At 36.9% G+C, this 14965-nt stretch overlaps 1 protein-coding gene across 2 annotated transcripts in view; it reads left to right on the forward strand.

Moving 5' to 3' along the window:
- The window catches only part of TDRD3 (tudor domain containing 3), a 93815-nt gene that overhangs the window by 63548 nt on the left and 15302 nt on the right, over window positions 1-14965 (forward strand). For both annotated transcript variants that reach the window (XM_038129775.1, XM_038129850.1), the window contains exons 11-12: window positions 3116-3954; window positions 5903-6028. In XM_038129775.1, coding sequence (XP_037985703.1) covers window positions 3116-3954; window positions 5903-6028 — 965 coding nt within the window. The remainder of the gene's footprint in view (window positions 1-3115; window positions 3955-5902; window positions 6029-14965) is intronic.

Genomic DNA, 14965 nt, shown 5'->3' on the forward strand with positions numbered 1-14965 from the left:
TTGATATTTATTTAACTTGACAAAGCTATTGGCTAATGGGAATTTTACTTCGTTACACAAAGTGTGTGCAAATGTATCACTAATTATCTTCTAATTTTTAAATCTTTTGACCAGTACAAGATAGAACATGCCCTGGAGGTGGCTGTCTCAAAGATATACCTCCATACAGTTACATCAAAGTATTATTCAGTGTGAGAGGAGAAACCCAAAACATTGCCACCAGTGTGGGAGGACCACGCTCATCAAATTTAACCATGTTATTAAACATGATAAAATCCACAGGAGAGGACCACAGGAAACCGTATTCTTTAAATTCCATTGTGCATTGGGCAGTACTTCATAAATTGTGTTGGCTGGGGTTTCCATGTGCAGCAGGTCCTGCTGGTTCCTTGTAATCAGGGGAATGTGACTGGTCCTGTAGGGTCCTCTTGCATCATCACATACAAAGGCCAAAGTGAGTGAGTGAGGGTTCCAATCTGACAAACGGTGCTTGTCATCTCAAAACTTCCTATGACAAGATGACAAGGTCTGTAGATGACAAGAACCTTATCGTTAATTTTTAAACGTATTTTTGTTCCCAAAACTTCTGGTTGCAACAATGACAACTGGGTTTACCTATCCCACTGTTTGAGAGTAGCTTGCTACATCTTCTTGTTAAATGCCAAATTAATATTTGTTATAGCCCTGTAGGAGGCATTACTTTTCTGGGAACAGTTGCTAATGGTTTGTTGGAGTTGGGGCAGGAAGTAGAAGCAGTTGTGGTAGACAACTTTTTAATGGGATCCCTTGAAGATTTTTTTTGATCCCTATTTCTCATAAAGAAACTGTAGAATCCCTTCATTTTTTTGGTGACCAGACCAGACGGCACAAATACATGAAGAGCTAGTGCTATTCTCGTCTCCTGGCTTTTTTTTGTTGACTACTGTTGACAAAGTAACATTTACTGTTACTTGGCAGTTTCCATTTGCAAGTGACTTGTGCTTGCATGTCAATCAATCAGGTAATGTGTCCTGCTCATTTAAGGCTGCTGTGTATGATGCAGTCTCCAGGGAAGCTTTTAGCAAAAGAACTGCACCTCTGTAAAAAACATAAGTTTTTGGGATTTTGCATACCTTAGGCTTAGACTAAAAAATCTCAGGTGTTTCATGTCAGCCTTTGTATGTCACAGTAAAGAGACTTAGAAAAAAATAACTGTGTTTACTGTTTTAAAATTCTCTAGTCACTTTACCTGCTGTCTAACATGTAGTATTATTTTAACATTCTACTGCTATTAAAAAACCCAAACAAACCCTGTAATAAAAGGATACAACACACTTTCAAATCAGCTTGTTGCTTTTATGTTATGATCACATTATGTTGTGTAGACAGTAGGTAAAATTACTCATTACATGCCATGAAATTGAATAGAAGTTTCAGTAAACTTTCTTGAATTATAGAAGAATATGTCTATGTTTTGGTTTTTTTCCTCGAGGCTTTAACTAAACTGTAACTGCTTTGCATGCATTTGTTGTATAGAGTCCTTGTACCTTGTATGTACTAAGTACTGTCACTACCCATCTCATCTCAGGAAATGTTTATTCATTTAGAAAAAGGGCAAAGGACAGCCCTTAAGAGGAAACATTTTGAGTTTAAGTCAAACCTAATGTCCTGCCACCTAGGAAAGTATTACCATGCCCAATCTAGTCATGAACCCATTCCTGTTATTTTTCTGTTGAAACAGTGACTTTAATTAATTTAATATTACAGAATATTAAATAAGATGATTTATAGTGAATTAGGTTAGAGTTTTATATGCATTTTTCTGTAATGGTGTGTACAAGGGAGTAAACATTCAGGGGTCATCGAGCTGTTCAGTCATTTTGTGTGTAATTAACATTAGGAATAGAACAAAGAGCTTAGGTTGGGCATAGGAAGTGTGGAAACCTGAGCATTTTACTACCAGAAGAGAAGTATAAATTGAGAATGTTGTGAACAAACACGTTAATTAATTAATTTGGAAGTTAAATCTTTCTAGATGGTAGGAAGTCTGTAAGATTGGTACTATACAGAAGAGAAAAAGTGTAATGAAGCTATTGAGTCAAAAGTTACAGATATAAAGTGAAGAAAACAGTATTTTCATGTCTCATTTGTAAAGAAGAAATAAAGAGGTACTTCTAACTTTGCCAGTTTAAAAACATGTCCCCTCACATACACAACAGAGAATTTAGAAAGAATTTAATAAGGAGATGAGACAGGTTACAGTGATCATATGCAAAACTGTAATGACCAGGAATCTACTTACTTGCAGCTCTCCTGTTTAATCTCATTTCATTATTTTCCCCTGGGTTCATCTTCCTTTCTCCCCTCCTTTTGCTCTTCACCTAAACAACTCATTAAAAATTTCATGTTTGCCTGAAAAGCTCGTAATTCCATAAAAAGTTCCACAGATATCCACAGCTCCCTTCCTCTCCAGCAGGCCATAGCATGTTTCCTCTCTTTACTTGTATTCATGATAATCTTGTCTTTATTCTCATCAGTTAAGTGTTCTAGTTGAAGCTCCTAAAGGTGACGCTTGAGAAGGTCCTGTTTTGGCTCACTGATCAGAGTCTCCAGAGTCCCGGGCTCTGCTACTGTTCTTGTTATCTACATTTTGCCAGCCCTGTTCATTTTATCACTTCTGATTCTTGCCTTTTCTCCTTTATCCTGAATAACTGTTAACAAGATATTTTTACAGAAAGTTTCAATTCAGATTAGAAGTATTCCCCTTTCCTCCTCATTTTCCTTTCTCCTCCTTTCTCCATCTTGGAATTCTATTTTTCTGTGTAAAGGGCTCTTACTCAAGTGGGTTGTTGATGTCCATAGGGAGGAACGAGTAATCTGGAAATTTATGCCTGGCTTTTCCCTTGCTCATAGGTGGTTTGGTTCTCAGTACAACCCAGAGTAGTGTATATTTTCTAATAACTAGGAATTGCACTTCAAATGTGTCTGGTAAATTCTCTGTGTACCATTCCATTTCCATATCACAAACGTGCATATATTTCTGAAGAATACTGTGGCTTTATCAGAGTCTGAAACTGTATTTTCTAAAATGTATTTGTGTTAAATATTTTAATCGAAATAATTTTTTTCTTTGTAGAACCAAAATTGCAATTTCAGCCAACACATCAAGTACAGCACAAAGTTATGAATACAGAACAGAATGGCATCAAAGAGAATCATTCAAGACATGTTTCTCGCAATGACATGAGACAACCAAGGAATGAGAAACCCCCTCGCTTTCAAAAGGATTTTCAGAATTCAAGGCAGGCTTTGGAAGGTGGTGGGTTACCAAGAAACAGAGGTCCTGAAAGGCACAGCTCTTTAGAACACTGGACAGATGAAAAAAATAAAAGTGACAGACATTATCCTAGAAATGATAGGTCAAAGGATTTGGGTTATCCCATAACCACTCACCAGAGTGATATTACTTTCAAAAAAAGGGATAACAACATACAAAACCGAGCAGGAAAAGGAGTGTCTTTCTCAGAATTCAAGGAAAATTCTGCTGCTCAAGATGTGACAGACAACAATAACCAGAAACGTGGGAAAAGGGAAAACCAAACACACAATTCCGAAAATTTTTGTGATAGGAAGGCACGAACAATAAGTAGTGAAGCCTTTATGGTAAAACGTGAGCAACATTTTGGTATTAATAATGATTACCAAAATCCAAGTAGGACTGATAATTTTAGTGCTGTACCAAATGGAGATACTGAACATCATCAGAAAGGAAGACGAGTAGGACCTATCAAATCATCAGGACCCACTGTCATCCCATCTTTTGATGACAAAATGTTGTATTACAACACCGGTCCCAAAAAGAGAACTGGGCCCATCAAACCAGAGAAAATACTGGAACCATCAAGTCACATGGAGTATGGAAAAAGTTGGAGACCAGGGGATGAATGCTTTGCTCTTTATTGGGAAGACAACAAGGTATGCCTTTGCCAAATGAGAACTATCTCAAATTGTACCTCTAATGTTCTCTTACGCATATGGGGGAGATATTTAGCACACTACCACAGAGACATGGCCTTTGTTCATAGGTGTGTACTGTGCTTCTTGCCTAGATCCGTGCTCTGTTTTTTACATTTATTACATATGTCACTTGCATTCACTGCACAAAATTTTTAAGTCCCTAAATCAAGTCCTTGTTTCTGTCATGTACGTGGAATTTAGGATGTCTTAAGCTCCTTACTGAAGCATTTGACTTAAGTGCCAAAAATTTGAAGGGATGAATGTGGATCTAGGTGCCCATATTCTTTGCTGAGGAACAAAAGCAGGATGCTGTGCTATCTAGAATATAATGGTAGATGTGTAATACCTTTTTCTGGAACAAGTCAGCACACAACCTTTAGCAGCACAAAGGAAGAATAAGGTCTGCAGGAATGGGGCTGTAAAAAACCTGCCAGTTTTCTTTCAGTCATTACAGAACAGAAACAGCAAAAGGCTTAATTTTGATTAGCACTTGTATGCTATCAGCTAAAGAATTTGTGGACAAATTAATTATGCTGCATGATAGATTTGTATTACTGATTTTTAAAAGTTTAAATACTTTATTTTCAGCCCTTTTCTCTATTAATGAGATTTCTCTTGCAGGAGGACATTTTGCTTTCTTCTCCTTTGCTAAGAAAGTTTCAGACTGTTTTCTTTGATTTGTCATCACCTGTTCAAGAGGTGTCTGCCACTCTTCATGGGTAGTTTTTTGGGTTTTGCCCCTTTCTGATATTCAGAGAACTACCTTAAATATTGTTGTTCTTTAAGTACATTTTATTCACACCTTTTTCTGCTTTTTAAATTTTTTTGGTGAAGTTTACGTTATTATATTTATTGTGTTTTCCTTTTTTTTTTTTTTTTTTCCAATCTGCATTAGCACAGCAGCATAACTTTATTTTTCTCTTTTTTGCTGGTATGTCTAAAACCAATGATAAACCATGCAGGATTTTTGGTAGTGGCAACATACAGTCAGTTGACTCCCTTAAATAGGAATATGTAGCTTGAGTGGATGGATTAGTGTGAAGTATAATGGCATATTACTGAATTTTTTCCTATTTTCAGAGTACTTGCATTACTCTGAAGGGAGATCTTGAAATTTTTGAAAGTACAGACCTTGCAAGATAAGTACATATTACATAATCCCAGACTGTTATGTATTCAGCAGATTAGGAGGTGTGTTTTGAGCAGTAGTTGGTTTCTTGGTAGTTTAAGTAAATGCTGCTAATCACTTCTAAGACAATTCTGAAATGTGATGATAAAATACAGTACTGAGCTTAACCATGTCAGAGGGTGGTGATTTTTTTGTGTTCAGTCAGGTAAAATTGATTTAATACCTTCAAGAGAGCTATATTTGCATAAATGTAAAAAAACCCCCAAGTTTTGTGTTTAGAAAAAGGACTTTATGAAGAGGCAGTTTTACCATATTTTCATCATATTTTCATAATGTTTTATTGTGTGATAACATAGGTATACAAGTACGCACATACAAGCCATATCAGTATATGGCTAATAAGCACTTACAGATGTATATTTTAAGTAAACGTCTTACAATAGCATTTCTCTGTATACAGCAGCATTTGTGTTAGTGATGAATTTGTTGTGCTTTCAGGGAGATGAAAACAGGTCTTTTAAATGCTTAGTCTACTTAAATAAGCCATGCGTCTTCTCAATGAGTACTCTAAATACAGTCTGCCGTGTCCTTGGAGTCTGCCATGTGGAATTTTAAGATATCTGGTTTCATATCTGGTACAAATTTAAAACAAAATGTAATGCTGACTAAGACTCAGTATGTATACACTTACACAGAGACATTTATGAAAAGGAAGTTTTTAAGAATTTGTGGTATTTCTGGTTGTATTTTGTGACCGTTGAAAATTTCTCTTTTAAGTTCTACCGGGCGGAAATTGAAGCTCTCCATTCTTCTGGGACAACTGCAGTTGTTAAATTCAGTGATTATGGAAATTATGAAGAGGTGCTTCTCAGCAACATCAGGCCTGTTCATGCAGACACGTGGGTATGTGATAACAAATTGTATTAAAAAAATATAAACTACATAGTCTGTACAAAATATGTAACTCTTAACTAATTAATGCCTAGTCATGCAAAGAATGCTATCTACATGTGTAGAAAAATAGTTGCAAAGTACACGCACAAAATCTCTGATTTTACTTGTCTATATGAAACTTGAAAGACATGTATTACGATGTGGTATCCTTCCTGTATAATAAATTTCAATTGTATTGTTTGAAAATGAATAATTGATCTGTCAACCAAACAGTTTTATGCATGTTTTCTCTCTTAAAAGTTTTTACTTATTCTATTCAACCCAATTTTTTGTTTTATTTCATGTACATTGTATGTTGTTCTGTAAGGGTTAGGTAACAGTCATTTAAAACATATGTTCTGAAGCTTTTCACTACATGTGTATGTATGAGTAAAAATACACATCTGTATCCCTTTATTTTGTATCATGATTTTATTCTTGTTTCAATGATTTCTTCTTTGCCAAATATTGTAGTGGTCATGTATGCATCAAAATCTGTTTTATGAAGTTTAGAATTTATTAGCCTTATGGAAGTTGGAAATTTTAAAAAGGCTTTATTAGTGAATATCATGGAAGCAGAGATACATTTCAATTAAAAAAAATCAGGAATGCACAATTCTTTGCTGTTTACTCTTACTATAAAAGGCTGGACAAAAAATATACATCTGCATATTGATTCCTTAATGATGAGTTGACTCTGCTTGTTTTAAATTCTTACTTTTGGGTCATAGGACCATGTTACTACTGCTGCAGAGGCTGAACAGTCAGCTCCTGTTTCCCAGTGGTCTTTTAGCATGTATTGTTGCCTGTAGCTCTCAGATGTCTCTGAAATGGCCTTTTGGTACTTAAAAAGATACCTGAAACTCCTCCCAGCTGATGCATTGCTGTTTGTATGAAAATTTACCCTTTATACTGCCTTCTTTTTTTCCTACTAGCTGACCTGTAAAATGCTAGTTACTTACTGTATGATTGTATTATTTTAACCCTTTTTCTGGGTTAATAATCAGACTTTTCTTCATTTGATTACAGTTTTGAGGAGTAGCTTTTATTTTACTTTAACCCATCGAATGTTAGCTCTCACAGTCTAAGCATTTGGCCTAGTATTAAGACTGAGTTGATCCTGGTAGCGAGGTTCCATTTCCTCCTTGATTCTAGTAACGAGGTGGTCATTTTCCCTGCCTCTTCTGCCTATGTCTGACCATGTGTTCTTCCTCATCCCTCTCCTCCCATGTTGGATTGTGTCATGTCAGTCAGGATGAAATGGAATGAAATGGACCACATTTTTGCTCCCCCAGGTTGTCTTACTTTATTTCAGAGTTAGTTTGTTAAAGCTGCCACAAGGGTGGGACAATGTATGGAGAGGCAATTCTGACATAAGTACCGTAGTCCTGACATCATGCTGCATCCTGATCGAGACACTGAGGTTATTTTTTCTCTAAAGGTAGCCTAGTTGGATTACATAAATTCAAACAATGAAATTCCAGATCATTACATTTACACAAGATAAATGCCAATCAACATCTTCACAGTAAACATCATTTTAATGAGTTGTTTTCTGACAAATTACTCTTTTGCTGTAGAAGGTCCTTGCAGCTATAGGATATTTGCAGAAGAAAGTTGATTATGACCTACCTCTTCACTTCTTTGTTTTTGGGCGCTAAGCATAATCCTCGTTATGCATTTGCAGTTCTTAATCACCTATTGATACTCAGGTTTGTCTTTTAAGCTGAACACTGTTGGCCATTTTTCTTTGTCTCAGTGTTCTTATTATATATAAATCTAGATAGCATGCACGAATGCAAAATAAAGTTATAATGCTGCTTAGTTCTTTGACTTAAGATTCAAGTAAACTTGGGTGTATTTCCTCTTTACAAGAGAACAAAATAGATTTTAAACTGACTTTAATAATTACTTTTCTTTCACTGATCAATGCTGTTGGCCCCAAGGAGCATGTATTACTGGAATTATGCTAAGTAAAGTCCCTTTTGCAGGTGCTTGGGTCCATCAGTGCTGGTCACTTTTTAAACATCACTTCCTAAGGGCACTGGAGCAGGCAATTCCCAAAAGTCAGAAGTCAAGCAGGCGAGGCAGAAGGCTGGCTTGTCTGAACAGCCATCTTCTCTTGGAAATATAGCAAAAAAGGAAGGTGTATGCCCAGTGGAAGCAGGGTCAAGTGGCATGGGAGGAATACAGAGATGCTGCTTGCCACTGTAGGGAGAAAATTTATGCAGCTGAAACTCAGTTAGAGTTGAAGCTGCCAGAAATGTGGGGAGCGATAAAAAAGAGGGTTTTTTTCAAATATATTAATGGAAATAGGCAATGCAAAAATAACATCAGCCCATCACAGGATTAGAATGGTCTCCTCACAAACAGGGACAGGAGCAAGGCAGAGGTGTTTAAGGCATTCTTTGCCTCCATCTTCAACATGGGTGATGGACTAAGGGAGTCTCAGTGCCCTGAACTGGAGAACCATGACTGCAGGAATCATCAGCTCCCAGTTTACTCTGGAATTGAGTGGGATCTGTTGTCCTGCTGGATCTGTACAAATCTATGGAGCCTGATGGGATTCATCGAAGAATCCTCAAAGAACTGGCTGATGTAATCTCAAAACCTCTCGCAATGATTTTTGAGTGGTCTTGGTAATCTGGAGAGGTCCCAGCTGACTGGAAGCTGGCCAGTGCTATCCTAGTCTTCAAGGAGGTCAAGGAGGACCCTGAAAACTAGACCTTTCAGTCTTACTTCAGTACCTGGTAAAATAATGGAAAAGATTATTCTGGGAGGTATTGGAAAACACCTGGAGGACAATGCGCTCATCAGTCACAGCCAACACAGCTTTGGGTGGGGAAAGTCCCGCTTGTCAAACCTGATTTCATTCCATGACAGGCTAACCCACCTAGCTAACCTAGGAAAGCCAGTTGATGTAATTTTTTGGATTTCAGTAAAGCTTTTGATGCTGTCTCTCACAGTATGCTCCTCGACAAAATGTCCAGCCTGCAGCTTGATAAACACATTATGTTTAACACATTATGTGGTGGGTGAGCAGCTGGCTCTCAGGTCAGGTGCGAAGGGTTGTAGTAAACAGGGTGACATCAGAGTTTTGGTGACCGATCACTAGTGGGGTTTTGTAGGCTTCCTACTCAGCCCCTGTGCCCTTCATCATCTTCATTAACGACTTAGACATAGGTCTCAGAGGAATAAGTTTGCCAGTAACACCAAATTGGGAGTAGCTATCAACTCCCTTGAGGGCAGAGATGCTCTTCAGAGAGACCCAGACAAATCAGAGGGCTGGGCAGTCACCAAATGTATGAGGTTTAACAAGGACAAGTGCTGGATTTTCCACCTTCGGTGGGGCAACCCTGATTGTGTGTGTACACTGAGTAATGAGAGGCTGGAAGCAGTGCCGCAGAAAGGGAACTGTGGGTCCTGTCAGTGGCAAGTTGAGCCATCACTGTGCCCTGGCAGCCAGGAGGGCCAACCCTGTCCTGGGGGCCATCAGATCATCAGATTAGCATCATCAGCCACTCAAAGGAGGGGATTGTCCCACTCTGCTCTGCGCTGGTGTGGCCTCACCTTGAGTGCTGTGTGCAGTTTTGGACACCACAATGTGGGAAAGACATTTAGCTTTTCGAGAGCATCCAGAGGAGGGCAGCAAGCATGGGAAGGGCATTGAGGAGAAGCCTTGTGGGGAGCAGCTGAGGTAATTTGGTTTGTTTAGCCTGGATGAGACTGAGGGCAGACCTCGCTGGGCTCTTCAACATCTTTATGAGGAGAAGGTACCTATCCCTTCACTCTTATGACCAGGACCCAAGGAAGTGGCGTGAAATGGCATGATTCAGGGGAGGATATCAGGAAAAGGTTTTACACCCAGAGAACACTAGAACAGGTCCCCCCCAGGGAAGTGGTCACAGCAGCAAGTCTGACAGAGTTCAGAAGCATTTGCACAATGCACTCATACACATGGTGTGATTCTTGGGATGTCCTGTGCAGGGCCAGGAGTTGGACTCGATAATCATTGTCAGTCCCTTCCATTCAGCATATTCTGTGATTACGCAATTCTTGGTCTTAGCTGTCTGTACTGAAAACTTGTAGAAATACACTACATGTGAGTTCTAATTCAGACTCCTTTTTGAAAGAGTTGCTGATAATGAGAGGAGATTTAGTGAACTCTATCAAGGCATAAATTTAGCCTATGTCTTAGAAATGATAATTCTTTATTGTTTGTTTCAGTACTGTTTATTTAGTATTCATGTTGAATTTAATTTTTTGTTCAACAAATACAAATGGATGAAAGTATACCACTGGGAGGAAGAAAAAAAAGAAAAGCAAAATGTTGCTTGGATAGTCACTTGAAAGAACAGCCAAAGTACCACAGTGACCTTATTTTGATGACATTACATATTACTTAAGCACCTCAGCTTCTGGTCTGCTTTTGGCAACCTTTATAAGTGATTTTTGGTTTGTTTGGGTTTTTTGGTAGGTTTTTTGCTTTGTTTTGTTTTCTCTTTTTAACTGTAGATCAATTCTGCCTCATATTCTCAGAATACATTGTGCTTACCACCTTAATGAAAAAAGTAAAATTGATTGTGTACTGTCCATTATCCAGTTTGCTCAGAGTTCTTGTAAGTTTTCAATCTGTCTTACACCTTACATGCAGCTATTTATCTTTCTGATGGCTAGAAGTAGAAGATAAAGCTGAGTTTTACATTAGGTAAACCAAAAACGTAGTGGGGATTTTTTTTCAATAATCACATACAATACTAATATAAATAAATTTAAGAACTTTAGAACTGCTAATTGCTATTCTTAGTGCCTGAAAAATATGTCCTAGGTATGTAATTCATAGATATTTTTAACAATAAAACTGCTTTTGGGTTCCACTATTCTAGAGTTCTTATAAGTGTCCTGTATGTAACACTACAATACTGTATTCCACTAGTTCCCTCAATGTAGCAGGGGTCACTTAAAGTATTTTAATCCAAATAAAAAAAAGTCACTGAAATGCTATTGTAGAAGTAAGAACTGCTTGTTTTTTCTTGTAAATGATGTAAAATTATACTAACAACTGAAAAGCATTGAAAGGACCTTCCTGAATCATTTAATAATTTGTTCTGTGGAAAAAAAAATAAAGTCAAGATAATACTTTAAACTCTAAGTCTTAATTTTATTCTCTATTTTGTAGGATATTTTTCCCTTAATAAATTATGAAAATGTACAGTCTGTTTCTCTTGTGACATTTTTCCCCAAAGCCAAGTAAGTCTTTGCTTTGTTTTCCATTCTCTATTTCCTTAGTAGTGTCATAGTCTTTTTTCCACCCTATTTACACTACAATTACCTTTTTTGTTTTCTACTGCTGTATAAAGGAAATAAAGATCGTAGTGTTCCCTATGTATGTATGTAATTTTACTTATATATGTTATGGCCTTAACTGCTTGTTCTCTAAACAAGCTGGAATTCTTACAGATTCTGTGCTTACAATTTTTCTAATTCCTTAAGAATTCCAATTATGAAGTGAAGCCTATAGTTTAGCTTAGTTTCCTCTTCCTGCAGTATCTTGCACTGCATTTCTGCATAAAGATAAAAGAATGCAAAAAATATTATTAAGGCATAAATATTATACATATTCCTGGTTTTTCTAGAGTTTCTTTTGTTCTGTGGAGACTGAAAATCCACTTTGCAGGTTTTCTCACCTCATTCCTCCAATAAGGTATGAGCTGAGGAAGGAAAATAACAGGATCTTGGATTGCAGTTAATTCTTGCTGGCAGACAGTTCAGAGTTCAAGTTTGATAACATTGTGTCTTGTCACAGAGGTTTAAGAGCTTCTGTGTCTGTTGAATTACTTGAACTGTAATTCAGGGCTCCATCATAGCTTTCCATTTCAGGTAAGTGAAGAGGTAAACTCCTCTTAGTTTTCTGAAGGTGTTTGAACCTCCCCCCAGCAGTGTAAAGAACAGTGCTGAAAACCACTAAATGGTAAAGGTTTACAGCTGCTTCTTTAAGCTGGAGAAGACTTTTGCCTACTTGTTTCATGGAGGTGTTAAACCCACTCAAATGTCTTTATGACAGGCTAATAACTGCTTGAAGGATTGGGTGCTGTTTCTTTATGGCTCTTAGGCCTGCATGCCCTTGGCATCACACTGTGGTCTTTTTGTGTTGTATGTAAAGCAGGAAATCTTTCCCACTGAATAATTAAGTAGGTGCAGTAGATAAATGTGTCCTGGTTGGATCTCTTATATAGCTTCTGTCCTCATTGACTACACAAAAACCAAGGCTGGTAAAAGAGAATGGTATAGTCTACTTAATTAGTTCTAAGATTCCTGTAGAAAAATATCCCTGAGTATTGCATCAGACAAGACTTTGATGTCTTTAATCCTTTGGCTTCTGTACTGTTAGGAAAATCTCTAGAATAATTTTACAGTTCAAAATAATTCAGCGACTCAATTAATTAAATTAAGGATGAGTGTTTTGGACTACTCAGCTTCCTGAGTGATGCTGGACATTTGTTGAAATCAATCTAAAACATTACTAGTGTGACTTGAGTTTCCACAAAAGGCTGTCTTTTGGCTTTAAGAAAGCACTTGAGGTGTAGGCAGTAATTTTGTTGGGATGTGCCTTACTTTTTATCTTGTCAAAATATTGTGATTTTTCCTGTCCTCCTAGGCTGAAAAATTGCTTTTCATAGTCTACCTTGAACTTTTTTTTTCTTACCTGAGACTTTTTGTACTCACTGGAAATACTGCCTTAAATTCCATTGCATCTTTTACAGTACACCATCATACATGCCCCTACAGTTAACCATCAGGTTCTCTCAGGATAATTCTTTATGTAATTTTTTATTTCCCCAGCCTTCCTTTAAGGGGAATTATTTTGAGACAAACTTTTTGTAAACCACTTACCCTGATCAACTGCTAGTAAATGTTTTTCTTTAGCACCTTATCCTCTGAGAAGCTACATAGTTTTTCAGACTTTAACTTGTATGCATGTTGGAATAGAGATAGATGTTCACAATTTATTCCTCTGAAAGTTACTAGCCCTTAGGTGAAACATGGTAACTGACATTGAAAGGTGGTTAAAGAACAGCATTTTACTTTTTAATGAACTAAAAGGCAGCAAATTTCAATCGAGGAGGTAATTTTTACCAAGTGGGCATAAACCAGGGGCTTTCAATTTCATGGTTGTTATCATTAGGCATTGTAAAATATATTTGAGTCTTCACCTTGAGCATTTCATATTCATCAGACTAGGAAATATTGTTATTAATTATTACCAGCTCTACAATTCAGATTAAGGACATATTCTTCTTGGGATTTACAATTATTGAAAATAGTTGTGACAGTTAAAGGAGGATTCTTGGAACAGTACACTGTTGTTCTACTTCTCCTCTTGTTATTAATTGTAATTGCATATAATGACAGTTCATTATTTGGAGACCGCATATGGGCTCCTTCCTTGGGTTATTTTGACACTGTTCCTCACTAAATATCTTCTTTTATCTGAGTTGCAATTTTGTTTTGAGATAGCATAGCTTTACCTGGTTAAAGTATTGGTTTTGATCCTGCTCTAGTAGGATTAAAGTTCTTCAGAATCTCATTTTGAGAATTCTGAAAGATTTTGCTTGGATTGCTCTGTATTGCCTGTGTTGAGATTGAATATGTTGAGTGAAAGAAGTTAGTTGTGTAAAAATATGTGGACTGTTCATGTGATCACTCTTTCCTGATTTCCCTGTCTTCTTCACTTTCCCATGTTCTGAGTTTGTCCACATTTCATAGATTAATTCAGAAGATTTTAATTAAAGAGGAAATGAGAGGAATTGGTGTAGTATTCCTGACTGGTTGCTTTCTAAGGAAGGGAGACATGATACTGTTGGTTTGGTATTGCAGAATAGAAGTGATGATGAGTATAATCTGTGGAGTATGTGGGGTATGTGTGTGCGATTCCAGATCTTACTCATACGTATATATACAGCACATGTTCAATAGATATGTTACTTAATGTACTGAAGTTTCCTTATACAGGGATGGTTAATATCTAGAATGCTTAAGCGTTTTTCTTTCTTGTTTGATAACCTGAAGGTGTTATCAGTAATAATATCTAGAAAAACATGTATTTAATAATATAAGAACTAAAAAAAGAAGTTTACCGTGAAGGCAGTTTTTTCAGCCAGGTGATTTGGTTTTCTTCATTAATGCTAGAACATAGAAAATTACTCTTTTAGGCTGTTTTTTTGAGGGGATGAGGGGAGGAGGGAGGTTGGGGGAGTTGAGTTGTATGTTTTTGTGGGCTCTATTTTTTAGTGTTGAAGAGATCTTTGCCACAGGGGAACACATGTTTCTCTAATGAGAGTGAGTTGGTTAATAAAAAAGCAATAAATATATGATGACTATACAGAGGGATTTTTTTATCCACGTTTTGTGTATTTAATGTGTATGTCACACATATTGAACATCAAACATGATAGGACCTTCTAACTTTCCAACTTAGAACATTTAGTTATACAGGCAGATATCAGAGACTATCTCATTGCTCAGTTCAGATTCTCCTATGCTTATGAAGCCTATTTATAATTGGTCTTTTCTTTTTGTGGGACTTTTTTGGTTTTGGTGTTTTGTTTGTTTTTTCTTCCTTTGGTACCTAATTGGAAGTGTTGCTTCTGACTTCTTAGTGAAAATCTTGAGAGCTTATTTCATGCAGGCTCAAGTTGATAAAATCTTTTGCAGAAAATGCTTGCACAGTTATGTAATAATTTCCTATTTGAATTTATTCCTTCATCTCTTTTCTGATGTGGCCATTTTTGTTCCTCCTCTAGACTATACATTCTCATATCGGACATCCACTGTGGGTCACAAGGCCTATAGGAGCAAATGAAACCAGTGGTGTTTAGTTATTGCCATACTCTTTGTTCCTTTCTT

The sequence above is a fragment of the Motacilla alba genome, chromosome 1, assembly GCF_015832195.1.
Source record: "Motacilla alba alba isolate MOTALB_02 chromosome 1, Motacilla_alba_V1.0_pri, whole genome shotgun sequence".
NCBI classification, from domain to species: Eukaryota; Metazoa; Chordata; class Aves; order Passeriformes; family Motacillidae; genus Motacilla; species Motacilla alba.